The 19,866-nt window shown below is 32.3% G+C and overlaps 3 protein-coding genes across 8 annotated transcripts in view; 2 read left to right on the top strand and 1 right to left on the bottom strand.

Moving 5' to 3' along the window:
* Window positions 1-6,908, top strand: part of LOC126763309 (uncharacterized) — a 180,487-nt gene extending 173,579 nt beyond the window's left edge. For all 3 annotated transcript variants that reach the window (XM_050480658.1, XM_050480659.1, XM_050480660.1), the window contains 3 exons: window positions 1,131-1,434; window positions 1,537-1,933; window positions 2,027-6,908. In XM_050480658.1, coding sequence (XP_050336615.1) covers window positions 1,131-1,434; window positions 1,537-1,933; window positions 2,027-3,139 — 1,814 coding nt within the window. In that variant the 3' untranslated portion in view covers window positions 3,140-6,908. The remainder of the gene's footprint in view (window positions 1-1,130; window positions 1,435-1,536; window positions 1,934-2,026) is intronic.
* LOC126763313 (antigen 5 like allergen Cul n 1-like) overlaps window positions 3,243-19,866 on the top strand; it is a 109,122-nt gene continuing 92,498 nt past the window's right edge. Inside the window, exon 1 of the mRNA XM_050480667.1 lies at window positions 3,243-3,299. The gene's annotated coding sequence lies outside the window, so the exon portion shown is untranslated. The remainder of the gene's footprint in view (window positions 3,300-19,866) is intronic.
* LOC126763311 (serine/threonine-protein phosphatase rdgC) overlaps window positions 11,932-19,866 on the bottom strand; it is a 124,205-nt gene continuing 116,270 nt past the window's right edge. For all 4 annotated transcript variants that reach the window (XM_050480661.1, XM_050480662.1, XM_050480663.1 and 1 more), the window contains 6 exons: window positions 15,293-15,478; window positions 14,370-14,622; window positions 14,150-14,313; window positions 13,963-14,062; window positions 13,646-13,867; window positions 11,932-13,328 (listed from right to left, as the gene is read on the bottom strand). In XM_050480661.1, the coding sequence (XP_050336618.1) occupies window positions 13,201-13,328; window positions 13,646-13,867; window positions 13,963-14,062; window positions 14,150-14,313; window positions 14,370-14,622; window positions 15,293-15,478 (1,053 nt within the window). In that variant the 3' untranslated portion in view covers window positions 11,932-13,200. The remainder of the gene's footprint in view (window positions 13,329-13,645; window positions 13,868-13,962; window positions 14,063-14,149; window positions 14,314-14,369; window positions 14,623-15,292; window positions 15,479-19,866) is intronic.

Genomic DNA, 19,866 nt, shown 5'->3' with positions numbered 1-19,866 from the left:
TTCAGTGTGAAATGATGAAGCCATATTTCACCCATTATCACATATTGACGCGAAAGCTCGCATTCATTAGCTTGAATATCTCCAAACACTGCTCCGAATCATCTACTACTCTTTGTTTTTGATCAAAAGTGAGCTTGCGCGGCATCAACTTTGCATAGAGCTTTCTCATACCCAAATATTCGTGAATGATATGATGTACACGTTCAACAACTTCACTTTACGGGATCAAAAATTATTTTGTGGACTTTTTTGATGTTTTCGTCGGTGACAACCTCATTTGGGAGTCCATTGCGTTCACCGTCTCCGGTGCTCATTCCATCACCTTTATACTTGGCAAAGCAATCTTTGAGGGTCGATTTCCTTGCGGCAGTGTTCGGAAACTCGTCATCAAGTCAAGTTTTTGCTTCAACAGTATATTTTTCTTTCTATGACTATGTAACGGAAGCACAAAATCAGCTTGTTCCACGAATCTGATAACCAAAAGTCACTGCGCTGGAGCTAAGTTATAATATACAAACAGTTCACTAAATTATCAAGTGATTGAAGTGATTTTGGCTCACTGTCAAACAGCATGGACTGGTTAACACAAAACTTAATAACCTATATATTTTCTTCCTACAAAGCTTCAGAAAATTCGCCATTTAAAGCTTTTAGCTCGTGCTTTAACGCAGCTGATAGGCAATAAATTTACAGTTGTTTCGTTGTATTCGACGCCTACAGCGATACGCGCTGCCAAACGTCCTCATTTTGCGCCATGCTGCGCGCATTAACTGGCTGTCAAGAAATTTTTCGATTATTGCAGCACTTGATTTGCTTTCGTGGGATTTGGGTAATGCTTCGCGGCTTTGGCCGCTATTAGTGGCTTGTCAGATCATTTTTAAGCACCTACAAAAATATATTCTACAAGATAGCCAACTAAAGCCGCAAACATTAAAGGGCTGTTAGCAAATCGCGTTGCGGCAAATGCTTCCTTTTCTTTATTTTAGTGCCGCATAGCTTTCCTGGCTGCTGGTCTCAACACTGCTGCACGCAGTTTTGCGGACTTTCAGCCTTACGAAAAATAAAAATCTGTACCGTTATCGGCATTTGCTTTTTTAATGTGACTTTTTGCCTCAACTGCATACTTTTAGGTGCGCAATATGTTGTACGTTATCGCAAGTACCATTTGGCAGTGGCGCGTCGTCGTGATGAAGGCTCTCGCCTGCACACGCCACGCGCCTCAATGAGCTCCTTGCAAGGACCGCCATCACGCGCCATTTCGACTACCACGCTACTATCGGAGGTCATCTATTTGGTGAAGATGCGTCCGAAACATCAGTTACGTCACTCCATATTGCGGGAGAGCGTCGATGCGGAGAATTTGGCGCGCGAAACGGAATTCAATGACCCCGAAGAAGAAGAGGATGCCAAAACGACGACACGCATGGTAAAGTGGTAAGTGTGTATGCGCATAAAACACATAAAAAGTAGAAACTTGCAAATCTTACAAAACCTTATCGCTGACTTCACTCATTTTGCATAACTCTTTCTTTGCAGCGATGAAGAACGTGGCAGCAACAGCTCAGTTGTCACTTTGCGCAATGAAATCTCACAATCGCCTGAATCTGTGAGTGGCATGAGTCGGTCGCCGTCACTTGAGGAGGGTTTGGGCTCTACTACGGGCGCCGGCGAGACCAGCGGCATTTTTAGTGGCACACTGACACGCAAGGACAGCGGTAAGGACACCGAATCGATCATTTCCTCAGGCATGAGTTCAATTTGCGCCAGTCCACCTATCAGGCATAGCAGTCGCTTCAACCGTTATGGGCCCTCGGGCACATTGATGCCACATTCAGCACAACACTTAGACCAAACGACGCTCAGTGATCGCGACTCATTGCGTTCGTCGCTGCGCGAATACGTGTCACGTTGTGCGAGCGCTTCGCTGACAAATGTGAGTTTAGACCGCTGAAGGTCACATATTTAGCACCACATGTTGGATATGGAGCTTTATTGAACTAATTTTCATTTTGTTTATGCTTTTCAGGGCTGCTATTCACCAGCTGCGAGCGTCGTCAGCACAGCCACCATACGTACCACCAATCCTAAGGAGAGCAAAGAGAAGCAGAATCGCAAAAAGTTACTTGCACGACCCGGTTCCGAATTTTCACTGGGCAATCAGGAAGAGCTCGAGCTCGATTACTACGATTACAATGTGATAAATGCCGGCGCAGCACCAGGTTCCTATTTGGGTATGGATCCGGCGCAACTGATCTGGGTACCACCGCTTGAGGTGATCACCGATCTGCGCGATGAGGATGATAAAACACCTGAACCCATGCCGGAGCCCGACGAGACTGAACCGCTCTATGAGGAGATCAAAATGCCGCGTTATGGGCATTATTTGAGCGCGCGCAGCAACACAGAGTCGAGCGCCAACACCACTAGCAATACAACACCCTCATCCGATGAGCTCTCGCCACTCAGCAGTCAACTGCAGTCAAAGGCCTCCTCGCCCACCGCCGAATTGAATCTAAAGAACACATTGCTGCAGCAAAACATATCCACAAGCGCGGCCAGTAAACAACCCACACCCTACTTTTCGCGCAAACAACGTCGCCACGCCAAACAGCAATCACGTTCCACCTCTTCGCTGCGCAGCGGCGCACGTGATGTCGTCATACAAATGCAACAGTTGTGCAGCACCAAATCCGCACGTAATATACGCAGCTCACCCACAGTATCGGTGGAAGCGGCGGATGCGGTATCGGCGCATGCAACACCGCGTGGCTCACCCGAAATACCCGCTGTATTGGTGAATTCCATCACCGACTCCATGACCGAGTCCATGACGGGCTCTTATGTGGAGAAAGAAACTTTAGTCGAGAAGAAGACATCGCCAGAATTAAGCGACGGCCTACTCGGCTTAGACGACATACAGTTCGCCGATGAGAGCGAAAGCGATCACGACATGTCCAAGCAAAAGTGCAGCAAATACGAGCAGGTGAAGCCGAAAACGGCAACCTCAATCAAAGCGCGCATGCAGCACTCCTCAACGGTAGCGGCAAAATTGAAGCGCGTCAGCGCCGACTGTGCAATATTGGAGAAACGCGGTCTAGTCAAAGAGCCAAGCTCGTATCGCATCGAAACGAATGTATGAGTAATAAGTAATTGGAATTATTTTGTGGTGGCGCTTGAGCGCGCAAGAGCTGAGCTCACAATGATTTGAGGCGATATACATATATAGTGCATACAAACAAACCTACTTGATAATGCATGCATACAGCAACAACACATATACTTATATACATATATAAATGGTAAGCGTAAATGATTATGTCATAATACTAATCAGGGGAAGGGCTAGCAGCTAGCTGGCAGTTGTTCCATTGGTTACTAATTATAGGTATCTGTTTCGTTTGCTTTTCCATGTAAATACATAATGATAACAGTAATTATTAACCAGTAGTTTTGTAGTTTAAAAAAACATAAGAGAACTAACAGTTTAATATATACATATGTATGTATAATATATGGTTATGTGTATTGTACTAAAGTAGCGTAACAAAGGCGTTTTTTAAGTAATTACACTGATCGTATTTGAATACCTTGTGACCAAAAATGTTTACATACATACATATGCATACAAACGTACATATTACAACTAATATCTATAGTAGCTCTTAAATGTCTGCCAAGTTTATTCAAAACAAAGTGGCTGGCGGGGAAGTGGAGGCAAAATTTAAAAATAAATTTCGCTTAAATTGAGATTATCGTAAGAAATTGTAGTAAAACATATTGTTCAGAGCATTACCAACCCTCTTAAGGGGTTACATGGGTTTCACGGCTTCAAAAAATATTTCGTTTATTTAACTATTAAATTCTCTGCTCAGCTATACAATACTGGGCTTAAACAACCGGACAGTTGGAGAACTTGAATCAAAGCGATACAGTAGACCAGATCATCGGAGGAGCCTGTTGTTGTTGCGACGGTAGAATTCTGCCGAGTTAACAGTGCTTGAGTGGATAAAAAATACGGGTCCGTTCCGATTACAAAGACCCGACAGTCGTGGGAACGGTCGGTTGAGCCTGTCTTTCGATTCCTTCTAGACCCATTTTTTCCAGCAAAAGAAACAGTCTGATCTTTTTTCTATGAAATCTGCGACAGGAGTCTGCCTGAATCCTACAACAGCCTATTTTTGTCTACTGTGATGTGGCCATTATTTGCATTTTTTCTGAAAACGTACGCCAAAAATACTATTTTCACTTTTTTTATTTCTTCTTCGTCTAATACTTTTATGCTCCTAATTATAGCCGTATTGTTTTCTTTCTACTTTTGATGATCCTGTAAGAGTTCTGCCGTTTTCCGAGCGACTGCCGGAAAAGACGTCGTAATGGCCGATTTTGAATATTTTTTATTGAAAATTATATAAAATCTCAATCTACGTACATATAAGTCATTAGAAGGGAAATTTTTAATAAAATATTCTTTTTTATCTGAAAAAAAAACGTTGAAAATAGTCAGTTTTTTGCTCAAGGAAACCCAAACCTTTAATAAAATATTTAATTTTTGATATGAAATAAAAAAATATTTAAATATACAGCTTTTTGCTCGAGGAAACCCATGTAACACCTTAGACTTCAAATCCATCCAAGATTTTCAAAACAGTCGTTTTTTTGGTTAAAGTATGCATATGGGCCGTAGAAAAATTATTAAATTACTAAAACAATGAAAAAATTATATCATAGTCTAATCCTATTAAATAGGCGTTCAGGCCACTCAGCTTAAACTTCTCAAACTTATTTTATTATCGCAAATTGTTTGGCAAAATTTTTATCTTTTTTACATTTCCAACATTTTGCGAAATATTTGTGTAAAGCTAAAAATAAATGCATTTACTAGCAGCTGTTATGTAAATTAAGATGAATTTTTTTATTATGTTTCAGTGAGTCCAATTTGCTAGATTCGCTTTTGCGTGCGATATACATATTTTTTTGCCGCTAGTGTAGGAAATTTTTCGTGCAAACAACAACGGCAGTGAAATCTCTGCCAACGGCTTCCATATGCAATGACAAGTCGATCGCGTTCTCAATTCTCTCTCACACACTCTTTACTATGCATAATTATTAACACATGCCTAACAGGGTTGCCTTCATTCCTTGCTTAGGATCAACATTGCATTTGCTTGAGGATAATTCTGTTTGCGCGACATAAAAAGAATATGAAAATATTATATTACATATCGCGAAAATATATTTTATTAACTTACATGTTTTATAAAGTTATATATTTAATATACAATATATATTTTATTGATTTAAAACTTTAATTGCGAAATGTATAATGCTTTGAGCATAACTTAGGTAAACTAACTTTGGAAATTGCCTCCACTTTTCGTTGCCGCACAAGTTTTCTTGCTAAATTTCCTGAAACCAAAATTAAATTGTAACCTAAACAAATCTGTTAAAGCCTGTACTCACTTACTTCGTACCTATTTGTCCTCTACGAAAAGTAGTAATTAGTTAATAAATACGCACTTAGGTGTACACTTTTACAAAATATCAGCAAAGCAAATTCAAAAAATAAAATAAATAAATTTAAGCAGAGAAAAGTACTTGATAAAGCAAGAAACTAAAAATTTACTTTAATAAAACGAAACTTTATTGAAATAAGCAGAGGAAAAAAATAAAAATTTACAAACATTAAAAAAAAATACAAAAGTTAAAAAATATTGAAAATTAAATTACGTAAGTAATGATAAAGAACGCGAAAACTACGAAATTAATATATTTGGAGCAAAAAAAAAAATATTATCTAATACAATTTATATACTTGGAATATGAGTAATATTAACTGATTATATAAATACTTAGAATTCATGACATGTGTTTCAAAATTGGCGCGAATTTGGTTTTGCTAAAATTTAAAGTAACAATACGCTTAATGTGCATTTAACTGTTTCGGAATCAAAAGTAATTTATTAATAAATAATTACAAATAATTTTAAAAAATATATATTTTGAGCAAGAAATTAATATTTAAAATTTCTTTTTTTTTTGATTTTTTTCTGTAGTAAATATTTTTTTTTTTGTTTTTCAGTATATTTTTTTATTTTATTTAAACAATTTTTTTTTATTTTTTTGAAATTTTTTCTATTTAATTTAATTTTTTTCCTATATGCATTTTTTGTTTTCGATTAGTTAGGTACTAATTTTCAAAACTAATTAAAAACTATTTAAATTTGTTTGAAAAAAAATTTTCCTATCGGAAATCAATGAAAGCATTTTCTAAATTTAAATGTTTTAATACGTAAACTATTACAATTTTTCTAGAAATATTATTTTTTAAAGAGAGTCAGTGAGAATTTTCTAATTATTTTTTTTTACTAAAAATTATAACTTTTCTTAAAATATTAGCGGCCTTGTGATTTTAATTTTTTGTATACGAAAATGCACTAACTCTTCACAAAAACGATTCTAGTCAATTTTATTTAATAATAATTTTTAAAATAAAAATATTGTAAAAAGCTTTTAATATAGTATAAACCAGAGAAAAATAATATTAAATCACCCACTACTATAAAAATATAAAATTCAGCTAACTATTAGTGATGTTTTAGCATAGAGCATAGTTGTTTGATTTTTCAAAAACTAAGTTAATTAGTTTTTAGGAAATTGCAATATTCGCCATATATTTTTACTCATAATGAGTTTGCTTTTAGCAGCCGAAAAAGTATTTATTTCATAGCCCTTAAGACTACAGCAAGGTAAATACAAATATGTCAAAAAATATGCATAAAAGTTGTAAATAGTTTGCAAAAATACGCATACATACCAAAAAAGCAGAAATAAATAGTAATATGTATAACTACAATACATACCAAAGTACTATAACTAATGCAGAATAAATATTTATTGATGAAATAAAATACTAACGTGATTTTTTTTTTATTTTAAGTTAGTTGCTATAAAAATTATAGTAGAAAAGAGCTTTTAACGACTTGAAAACTTTTAAGGAGCATTGCACAGTATTGAGCTTACTAAAGCTTTAATATAAAAAAAACTGAGCTTTGCTGAAAGCTCATTGCCACTGTGCTTTCAGAAAAGCTCATTGGCACAGCGCTTTATAAAGGTTTAATGCAAAATAAAACTCAGCTTTTGCTGAAATAAGTAAGGCTAAGTAAAATAAGCTTTTCAGAAAGCGTGCTGGTTTTGTTTCATAATATAAAAAACTTAGGTAAACTCCTAGCAAAGCTTTTATATCTCAAAAAGCTTTTTTTAGTACACCGTGGTGCATTACTGTGCTTTATCTAAAGCAGCTTATCAAAAAAGGCTGTGCGAGAATGCCTTGAATAAGCACAATTTTTTATTTAAAACAAAAGGTAAGGTAGCCAGTATGTATAGTGGCCGAAAAGAGCTTTGAAAAATATTTTAATATAATAAATAAATGTATTTAATTTAATTCTAGGTCCATTGGTTTGAAATATGTGTATATGCATGTATAAAATTTTTTTGTTTCGATTATGACCACGTTACTGGTAGGTAAGTACAAAAAAATTTAATTTCTAAAAGGAACAACCAAAATCCCACAACTTTCCAATATTATAATATATACTTATATGTATACTCATAAAATAAAGAAAATATATTTAATTATTATTGTGTACGCGGTAACTCTACCACATCGGAATGCGTAAAGTCCTGTTGCAAAATAGCATCCACATCACACATGCTGTTTGTTAGTGTAAATGATCATATTCTCTTTTCTTTACATTTTCATATGCTTTCAGTGTGCCAGCTAAACTACAAACAATAAACAGAGCATATTGAACGTTGTTGCGAAGGATGTGTAAGGAAATTTTTGTAATGCATAGTAGTACGTCATCTACTATAAATTCTGTTCGCCTAATATTTTGCCAGAAGCATTATTGAAAATTTTAGCCTCACTGTCATGCTGCTTGCGGTGCAGCTACTGCGGAGGCGCTGTGATTGAGCAAAGCCACAAATTTCATTAGAAATACTAGGAACTCAAAAGCAGCGAGCAAGCATCAACGAAAATGACACCTGATTGCATTTTCGGCACATCATATGGAGTTGTGATTGGCTGATCGATACGCAGTATTGCGCTTTCAAACATTAATTTTTATATACTAGAGAAAGGATAGGCAAAGCAACAAAACAAGTTGTTGCCTGTTTGCCCTCGCTTGCTCGCTGCGTGCCTGCTGCTTTGCGAGCATATATTTTTTGTCTGTCCGTCCGTGGCGCGCAATATTTTTTATCAAAATCGACAACATGAACCTGGAAAGCTAATAGGACATCAGAAAAATCAGTTGGCTTAAGCAAAATCTATGACTAATGTCACTGATTGGATGATCGATAAATATGCTTGTTGTTTGTATGGAAGCTTTATGTAAATGTAAGTTGTTGGCAAGGAAGCTGTGATTGGTTGATATATGTATATAAGCTCATGTAAGTATGCGAAAGTAAGAAAACAGAGAAAAAGTGAAATGACGAGAGCTCACTTTGGCGCAGTTGCTTTCATATACGCGCTGGGCGCCTAATATTTCAACTGAATGTTTGGCTTGCACACGACTGATTTTTGTGACCTTGAACTTTTTTTCTGCTCTGCTGCTTGGCTGGCTGCTTGGAAAACCTTTTAAATCTAGCAAAATCCGAGTGAAACATAATAGGTGAACAGAAATAGCAATCCTGCCTTTACTGAAAGTGCAACGTGTGTATAGTCGTTGTTGTGTTTGATATTTGTTAGTGTGTTGTGGAACGTAAGTGTGAATATGATAAAGGGAAAAACGCCGATTGCTCACCATTCTGCAGTTGCTTGCGTGTGCTTGCTGGTCGCCTAGTGCTTACGTGAGATGTCAGGTGCGCCGTTTGTGGTTACGACGCACGCACACTGCTGGCGACTACAGTGGTGGCACTAGTTATGAACACGGCGAAACCATATTATTGCTTCACAACATTTTTAGCGCATGACCCCCAAAAGTTTTAATGAAACACAAGTTGTAATGTTTTCAATAGAATTTCTTAAACATTTTATTTCATTTAATATGATTTCTATTTTTTGTTGTTCAAATCTTATGCTTTAACATATATATATAAGGAAGTGGTGTTTTATAGGAGGTTTTGCGACGGTGAGAGTTTTGAGGAAGGTGTTTCGTAAAATATTTTATGGTGTTTTAAAAATATACATATTTTTGTGTTTTTTTTTTTTTTTTGAAAAATAATATTTCAAAACTGGCGTCTTTTGTTGTTTGCGTTTTTTGAAAATTATATATTTTTATAAGATTTTAAAGGTTTTAATGAAAAATGTATAGTCTTTATATAAATGGAGAGCGCGCCAATACGAAACTGGCATATAAATAGATTTTGTTAATATAATTTGTTTAACTAACATTTATTTTATTTTTTAATGTGTGATCAAATAGCTCAGCTAAGTAGTTTTAATTTGCTAAATGACACATAAATACTTAATAATAAATTTATTTGATTAAGTTCATAGAGACTGCTAGTTGCTCACAAAAATTTTAAATTATTAGCACACATTTATTTAATCGTTTTTCTTATTTAACATAACTTTCGGAATGTCATTTCCTGCTTTATTTAGATATATTTTTAAATGATTTTTTTTAATATATATTTGCGTTTTGTTATAATGTGCATACTGTTCAAACTTTATGCTGTTTTCTTTAAAAATTATTTTATGGCAAAGTTAGTATGTTTTTTTTTAATGTATTGATTGCTTCAAATATTTACACAAATGTTTTATGCATTTTTATGTGAAGAGTGCCATAAAATTGATTATAACTAAATACATATTTTTTCTTTTTTAAATTTTTGTTTTTTTCTTGCTTTTAATAATTTTTTTCATAATTTTTATTTTTAATAATATTTATTTAGTAGTAATTTTTATTTTTTTAATAATGTTTATTTTTTACTTATTTTGCTCCCTACATTTTTCAAAATAATTTTTATTATTTTTTCCTTTCACCTGATTTATTTTATTTATGGTTTTTGATTTTTCGTTATGCAATCTACTTAAATACTTCTGTAGTATTCGCGGTCCCCTACTGCACCGCCTGCTGTGGCGTATTAACGCTATTAAAGCCTTCTTACCATTTCAAGCTACTCACAGTTTTCTAACCTAACGTCACACTTCGCAAACGCCAAGCATAATTTTTAATTTTCTTTATCATTTACTTTAAGTTACATTTAAGTATACCTTAGTCTAGTTGAAGTACCATTCTGCATTGCTTAAAAATATCTATATTTTTCTCTACATCATTCACTAAATTTTGTATATAAAAATGTGCAGTAGCTTTAAATGCTTAAATTCTTTGATTATTAATTATTTGCCGTTAAAAATTGTTTAGTTTACGAAGACCAATATTTTATGTTAGTCAATCAAAAAGGGTGCCGAAAATACATACATACAAATGGGTTATACATATTATAACCTCAAAATTTTTATAAATATTTATAAAAGTATTTGTTTTTAGATAATGTTATATTTTTTTTATATATTATATATATTTATGCAATTTCGTATATTTTTATATACACATGTTTGAAGCTATGCAAGTTAAAAGAGTTTAAACAAATTTCAGAAAAAAAATTATGGAATATACATATGTATGTATGTATATACCATATATTTTAATAATTTATATATATTTATGTAGTTTAAAGCTTTTCAAGTTTGTTTTGTTTTTTTTTAGAACATTCTTTAATAAAATTTTGTTGATACAAATTTAAATTTAATGAGAAAATATTGAATCAAATATGTTTAAATTAATTGTTTATTTTAATTTTGGCTTTATTTTTAATCGTAATTCAAAACCAGAGGGCATATGAATAAAAATATATGTATACATTAAAAAACAAAAAAATTAAAGGGCAGGTAGTAGCGACTAGAAATATTTCGAAAGAAATTTTTTTTAATATCTGTTTTTCAACAATAAACAATAAATATTAGAAACTTCTTTTTTAAGCCATTTTTTTTAATTCATAGAACTAAAAAATTTAACGTCATATGGCATTTTTCTGAGCCTAGTTATGAAAAAAAATTACAAAAAAAGAACTATATTTAAAAATTTTTAGAAAAATACGTTTAAAAAAAATTATATATTTTAATATATTTGATAAAAAAAACATTTTAAAAACTATTTGTTTTTAAATATATTAAAAACAATTTATTTCTACAAATAAATATGCAGAAAAAATATTTGGAAAAAAATGTTGAAAAAGTTATTAAAAACCTAGTTCAAAAAGTTATTAAAAAACATATTTCAAAAAACAAAATTTTTTGTTTGTAAAAAAAAGGATTTTGAAATACATATGTACATACATATACATATGTACGTATGTATGTTAAAAGCAAAGTTATTTAATAAGACATATTTAAAAAAAATATTCCAAATTTAATTAAAAAACAGGTATGTTAAAAACAAGAGAACATAACATAAAAAAATGTATTTTTAAATATGTTAAAAAAATATTTAAGAAATACATTTATAAATACTAATACAAAATATTTAAAAATATATGTAAAAAAAATGTGAAACAAAACACATTTCAAAAAATTTGTAGAAAACATAAACAAAAAAATATTTATTTAAGAAAAATATTAAAAAAAAAATGTTAAATAAAAAAATATTAAAAAAAGCATTCCAAAATTAATTTGAAAAAATACTTATGTTATAACATATGTATTTAACGTATTTTTTAATCTTATATTATTTTTTTTTAATTTTTAAAAATCATTTTTAACAAACAAATTTCCAAAAATTGTTCAAAAATACATTATTTAAAAACAAATTAAAAAAATATGTTAAAAGGTTAAAATATTTTTTAACATAAAAAAACAACTTTTTACAAATTTTTTTAAATATTTTTTTGTAACATATTTTTCTAAATACTTTTGTAACGTATTTTTTTAAATGTTTTGTTTTTATGTGTTTTACAAATATTTCTTAAGTTTTTTTTTATAAAAATTCCGAAAAATTATTACAATTTTTTATTAATATTTTACAAGTCTACCATATTACGAGAAATAATTACACATTGAAACAAAATAAATCGACACCTCCACAGCAATTCCTAAAGTATTTTAAAACAAATTTAACAATTTTTAAACCAAACTAAATAATATATGTAAAATAAGTTAAGTAATTCATTTTAGGGACTAGTTATATGCACAGGAACTGTTAAATTGCGTATCTAAATTTTCTGAAAATTATTTTTGCAGTATGTTACTAATAAAAATGTTTACCTAACTACTTGTAGCTTAAATATATACCGTTTTTTATACAATGATATAAAATATTAATTTGGAATTAAAGTTCATGATTTCATGCGGATTAGATCTCATTAAATAAAGGCAATTCGAAATTGAAATTGGGATTTTGCGCTTTAATATATGCTAATGCTAAAGCTTATTGGTAAGAAAGGTGATGGGTTTAAAATTCTAGGCATTTTTAATTTTCATAGAGTATTTAAATATATTTAGCCTAAAAATTAGTAATTTAATTTTATACTAATTTAATATTAATGTTAATAATTTCAATTTTAAATTAATTTTAATTTCAAATTGATTTTAATTTATTTTTATGTTACTAAAAATTTATGATCTCCATATTTCTGTACATAATAAATGAGTACCTAAATGCGAGTTTAGAAACAAAAAAATTCAAATTCAATTATTTTTAATCCATCTTGAGAAAGCTACTTTTTAAAATTAGGAACCCATAAAATATACTTATCTTATATAATTGAATTATTTTATTTTTAAACAAATAAATTATTGAGAGCACTTAGAAATAGTGTTGTTTGGACGGAGTAAGAATCTGGTCATGCAGCGGAAAACATTCGTTGAGTCTAAGTAAGTAAAGTAAATCTATACAATATAACGGTGCTAATACAAAAATCTAACGCGCATTATTTACACAATTTACATAACGTAAATATGTTTGTATATGTGCGAAATAATTTGCTTAAAAAATTATTTATAGAAATAGAAATATTTTGGAAATTAACATTGCATATTAAACGAAATTAATTCATAACAGTTTTTTGATTATGTACAAATTATACTTTTGACAATTTGTAAATGTCTACTTCGCTTATAGTTGTTAGTGCCTCCACCATTAGTAGATTCTATGCTTACTTTTGAGTACTCACATACATATGTGTATATGTGTCCGTCACTTATATTTTGGGCTTTTCACTGAGTATCACTGACACATGATCTCGCGGATCGATGTCGGTTTCCGTATCAGCGAATTTCTGCACAGAAAGTTGTTCGGCGAGTTCGGCAACGCGCAATGAATCTGACACTGCAAGTAGAGAGAGAAAAATATGATGCCGTGAATAGCAAAATGGAGACTTGTTTGGAGCCAAATTTATAGTTTTCAAAATGTATCGACTTGACAAAAAATTAGTACTCAGAAATTATTATATATAACTGAGTCAAGTATAGATGGTTTGTAAGAAATCGTCGAGAGACTGTTCAACAATTTTTCTAAAAAGTATTTGGGTGATGAGAAAATCTTCCAAAAATATGTATTTAACGATCTCTTGACTATTCACTACGAAATTGTAGTTACAAAAGTTAAAGAAAAAAAAGCAATAAATAAATATCCAATACACTTACGTGACTTGCGCCGTGCCATCTTGGGCTTTGTGGGTTGTGGCGCTTTGCGTGCTTGATCGCAGAGACGGAATGCCTCCAGAAATTCGTTGAGATCCACAAAACCGTCTTTATTTATATCCATCATTTGGCACATATTCATCAGTTCTTTCTTCGAACCAGCCGATGGCATATATTTACGAAGCAAATCCACCGCGTCACCAAACTCATCCAATGATATTTGACCTGCGCATATTAGATAAAACATACAACAAATCATTTTAAATTAATTTAAACTTAATTTTGTTTAAGACACTTTTTAGCATTGTTTTCATACACACCCGAATGATCTTTGTCCAGTATGTGAAATATTGCTTCCAGGCTGCTCTTATTTTTGTACAGAGCATCGGTGACACTTGTAGAAGCCTCCGCTTCCTCCACCTGAAAATAAAAGTGAGGTTATAAAAGAATTAGCGTAAAAGTATATTAAAGACAACTTCCAAAAATTTTGAAATGATTTCCACTTACTATAACATCCGTTTCAAGCAGCTCCAACGTCAGCAGATAGTTAACGATATTCGGTTCGTCCGGTGAAAAAGGCGGTGCCAATCTGTCGCGCATCAAACGCCATGGCAAAGACATTTGCGTCACACGCTCCATTGTGTCTGACCATTGTGCGACTGTCACGCCGCCTAAAATATAACTATTTAGTAATTGAAATATTTTTACTGCAGCACTTGCTGTTTACCAGTATTCTTTGGATCCAATTTCGAAAACTCCTCTTCGAGCTGTACACGTCGGTCGCGTAAACGCGCACCCAATTCACGCAGCGCTGAGCTCTCGACAATGCTTATGCGTTGCTGGAATGATAGTCTGGCAGTCTTCGATGCCGCTGAGATATATTGCACAAATTGTGTATCCAATTGGGGGCCGAACTTCAGGTAGGCACCCTTGTTTGAACCAACGGCATAGTAATTGGATGCCGAGAATATTGTGATCACCTGGATGCGAGAAATAAAATATAAATGTTTAATTCTAGAAAATTGTTTTTTTTCTTCCTTATAAGCTAATAGCATTTATAAAAAGAATAATGTTCTTATCATAATTATATTATAATACTGTTATTAGTAGTCTTGGTTTTATAATATTAAGCAAAAAACGTGGCCTACATTGTGGCGCTTTAGAAAATAGTTTATCAAAGACATGCACCATTTTCCTTAATTGTATCAAAAGAAATCGCTTGCCTAGTATTTTCATGTGAAAAATATATTTAGAGAGAGCAGAGCGTTAAGAAAGTAAATCACCTATAATAATTATCTTGCTTTGACTTTTATTCCAGTCTCTAATTTACTGAAAAATAATCGTTAGCCCGTCAAAAATATAATTTTTGAAAGTTAAAGGCGTCAATGCAAAGTTAAAGCTCGTTGGATTTTGCCTATACCCATGTTTTCTACTATTCAGGCGTCTTTTGAAGGTCTATAGTATTCACCCTCAACCGAAATAGAGTTTCAAAATGTCTGAGGTTCTAAAATAAAGTTTCTCAAATACACTATATAAATAATTTATGCCTTTGAAGTAAAAAAATTTTGAGTAGCTAAGCCTTCTTAATATTTCCCTGAAATATTTTTGTCTTACTTTTCTTTAACTTCATTTAAGTGATATGTTTCTCACCTGTTTATTATGTGTGAACTCATGTCCGTCCGGTTTACATTCGTGTGAACGCACAAGGAACTTTAATTTATATTTTTCCAGGAATTGTTTGGTTACATCGGGACCAAAATAGGTGCCAGCGCCACGTAGTGCATTCGGCTTACAGCCATCGGTAATTTGCGGGTCGCTCCACATTATGTCGAAGATCTGAAAAAGGTTAAATACATTTTTTTATATTACTTGAGGTTGTTTAAGAGACAGTTTTTTTTCTTTTTTTTTGCAGTCAGTCTTAAATTAAGATCTTAAAATATAATATCTCTACTTTACTATACGTCCAAGAAAGAACGGATGCTACAAACAAATTATTTGGCCTTACAATTCTTTGAGCTATGCTTGGTTGAAAAATGAGGCGCCTGAGCTTCTCTGAACTACATATAATCAAATTTAAAAAAATATCGCTCTGAAATGTATTATTATTTTTTTACCTAATTCATTCTTGTAATCGAAATTAAAGGCCTTATTTATATACTACCTACTACTCACTGATTTCTTAAACAAAAATTTAAATACGCCTAAAGGTAGGCAACATTTTTTATAATAAATTAAAGGTATTGCATATCTTTTGGCGCGGATATCCAAACTTAAATTACTTAAAGTAGGCAATTTTTTTTATAATCAATAAAAATGTTGCATACTCTTCAGATATCCGCGCCAAAAGGTATGCAATACTTTTATTTATTAAAAAAACATTGCCTACCTTTAGGTGTATTTAAATTTTGTATTATACATATTTATTTTACATCGCATAAAAATTAATTGTCGAGAACTAAATAGCCTAACAGATGTTAATACAAGGAAATGCTTGTTTTGACCTGAAGTAAAATTTTAATTGAGAACTTATAATTATAATTAAGTACATATATATTCCAAATAGATAATGATATTATGAGAAACAAGTTTAAATTTCCATATTTTCATTCTAGTTTTTAATATATGTATTATTTTTTTTAAATTATTAAAATTTACTTTCAGGCAATAAATGAGAGGCAATGAAATCTCCTTTCACAAAAATTTTGAAACAAATTTCCAAGTAAAATATCGTTCGACTCTTAAGTGCTGCAAAAATCGCCTTTGATTAAATTTACACTGAAAAGCACACAGTCTCGAATCACATTAAATCATGGGTTACTTAAGTGCAAAGTGTGAAACTTTTTTCGCTTTGAACATAATTTGATAAATGGTTGTGATAAACTGGCTGAATGGATCATCGTCTTTGTATGTACATATCTACGTGGGTGTGAAACCGTAGACAAATAGAAATATACCGCAAGGGGAAAGAGTAGCACACATATGCAAGTAAAAAGAGCACAGAATACACAAAGTAAAGTGTTGAAAGTAGCACAAATAACAAATGCAGCGGCTGGTTAGGTAAAGTGAGTAGGCCAATGACTCACTAAGCTAGCCTGCCAAATATTCAAGGTCCATTACACAATTCGTTGCGTAAAGGAAATGCGAAACAAATCGCTGGCAATGGCTTTCAGCACGCATTAAACGGCATTACGCAATTAAAGCTAATCGAGATTAATGATGAAGAGAGCGCAAGTATAGCACTTGCAGTTGTAGGAAGGAAGCACTCGTTTGTGTAATAAAATGTGGAAAACGGTAAATTTACTGCTTATTGTTCTTAGTGAACTTACAATTATTAATATTAATTTGAGTATGTCAAAGGGAAAACATTAAAAGTGACAACAAAAACACTTTCGCGCTAGTTTTGGAATATACAAAGACTTTGTTAATGATTTTTCAGTAAATATTGGATTTTAGCTTTATAGCAAAATTAATTAAATATTTTTAAATATTTGGCAGAAAAAAAGCGATTGCTAACAAATATACAAAATATTGACAAAATACGAAAATACTTTTTCGACTACGCTACTATTATAAAAAATTTCATATAGTCTAAATAAAATTTGCAGTATTTATATATATTTACTTTGATTAATAAAGGATACACTGCAGCGAAGCCGTAGTATCTTGCACAGGTGCATTTTTTATAGCATAAAATATACAAAATGTTATAAAAAAATATTTTTATTGATTCTTTGATCGACCAATTTGCATGGCAGCTATTGTTTTAGTGATCTAAACTGAAAAATGTTTTCAAAGATTTTCCCTTGAATAATAATATATACTGAATTTCTTGAAAATATCTTGTCAAATAAAAAAGTTTTCCATGCACAAAGTTGATTTGGAACGGTTGGTTTGTAAGGCAGCTATATGCTATAGTAGACCGATCTGAAGAATTCCTTCGCAGGTTGCATCATTACTTTAGACTATAATTCGTGCAAAATTTAGTGAAGATATATCGCCAAGTACAAAAGTTTTCCATACAAGCACTTGATGCCGAACGTTCAGTTTCTATGGCAGCTATATGCTATGGTGGTCTGATATCGGCCATTCCGACCAATGAGCAGCTAATTGCGGAGGAAAAGATGTCTGCAAAATTTCAAAGCGATATCTCAAAAACTGAAAGACTAATACATGTATAAATAGAATAACAGATAGACAGGCGGACATGGCTAAATCGACTCAGCGCGTCACGTTGTTTATATACATATATATATATTTAGGTTTCTGACGTTTCCTTATAGGCATTACAAACTTCGTGCCAAACTTAATATAACCATACGCAGTGGTGATCTAAAAAGAGAAATGCTTGATTAAAACAAGAACAAAAATTAACGCATTGCTGTTTTTTTCGAATGAATGAGAATATTTTAAGCTCGCAATCAATTTCTAGAATTTATCTACACAAAAATTCTAGCCTTTTTAAGTAAGAGAGCAAACACAAATACATAAAAAGCACATATGTTGTTGTAAAAACTGCACACTTGCTTTGCTCAGCAGCGCAATACCACTTTTTAAACAAATGCCAGGTATTTTTTCACGCAGCATACCTCTTTGCCAATATTTTTTCTGTACAAAGAAAGCGTTTACTCGTGCTAGCATTGAAGTTACTTATACGCCATGGCGTACATGTGGTTGCAGCTAACTTCAAAACGCTGGCAATACATAAATGTGGTATATATGACCCGCTATGCGAAACGAGCATATAAATCAGACAGAGTAAAAATATTTCGCTTTGAGTATGAACAATATTTTCCCTATATAAACGGCTTTTATGCGCATACTGCAGACTACATGATGTTTCAAAGGCACACGTTTGCCTCTTGGCTGTGCCGAACGTGCGTGCGTGTCATTTACACAGCAATAAAAATCCTTTGTTGGCATTAGCGCATAAATAAAATGTTTAATGCAATTGAAAGTGTATGCTTTGAAGTCTTAATAATCTCTTAACGGTGTGAGGAGCAGGTGAGACTAAAGTCAAATGTGTTTATAAAAAATTATTTGAAAATCATACGTTATATTGTAGAACACCCGGACTTAAGGCAAACAAAAATTTGACGGCCTTTATGATGTTTTTTTGGGAGATCACAGTTAGCATACGCAATTTTAGACAAAAATTTGCTATTTTGTCAGGAATATGTATATATGTACATATATGCAATATAGTCCCACAGTTTTTGAGATATCAATCTGAAAGTTTGCACATTTCCTTTTCTCCGAAAAAAACTGCTCAGTGGTCGGAACTGGCGATATCGGGCCACTACAGCATATAGCTGTTGTACAAAATGTCCGATCAAAATCAGGTTTTTGTAAGGAAAAAATGTTTATTTACAAGGATATCTTCACGAAATTCGGCAAAGACGATTATTGAAAGTAAAACTATAATCTCCAAATATATTGTTCAAACCAGACAACTATAACATAGAGCTGTCGTACAAGTTCAACGGCCAAACTCAAGTCCATGTATGGAAAATTATTTTATTTGACAATATATCATCAGGAAACTTGACGTACATTATTATAGAAAGCATCGCTACAATATCTGAAGAAAGTTTTTAGATCGGGAAACTATAGCATATAGCTGCCATACAAACAACTCGGTGAAACTAGAGTCCATGTATGGAAAACTTGATTATTATCTCAGACATCGCTACTTTCAACGAAAATATTGTTCAGATCGGATCACTATGGCATACATATATGTAGCTACAATACAAACGGAAGATAATTATAACATTTTTTCACACACTGTTCTACTATAAGAAAGTCATCTGTGAAGGGCATAGCTTCGGTGCAGCCAAAGCGTTTTTTCTGCTACTTTTAAATTTTCTTAAATCCAATCAAAATTTTTATCTTTCTTGTTAATAATTTTCCCTTCCAGTTATGTGTTGCTTAATTTTATCAATTAACAATCAGTAGAAGCATCTATAAAAATCTGTCTTACCCGTATCTAAAAGTAAACGCTTAACACACATACATTTTGCAATCTTTTCTCTTGGCACTTGTTTCGTAATTTGCGCTCATTCATTATTTAACGGCGCCGCAACACCCAAAAGGCGCGACTGCAATTCATTAAATAGATATTGTGCTGAGAGTGTTTCTTAGAAATTTACTTTTAATGCGCATGTAAACACAACCACGACCATTTTTTGCTTTCAACCAGCAATTTTGTATGCAAAGAATTCCGA

This window comes from Bactrocera neohumeralis, chromosome 6, assembly GCF_024586455.1.
Source record: "Bactrocera neohumeralis isolate Rockhampton chromosome 6, APGP_CSIRO_Bneo_wtdbg2-racon-allhic-juicebox.fasta_v2, whole genome shotgun sequence".
In the NCBI taxonomy this organism is placed as follows: Eukaryota; Metazoa; Arthropoda; class Insecta; order Diptera; family Tephritidae; genus Bactrocera; species Bactrocera neohumeralis.
Note: the sequence above shows the minus strand (reverse complement) of the source record. Positions and strands in the feature narration are given on the sequence as shown.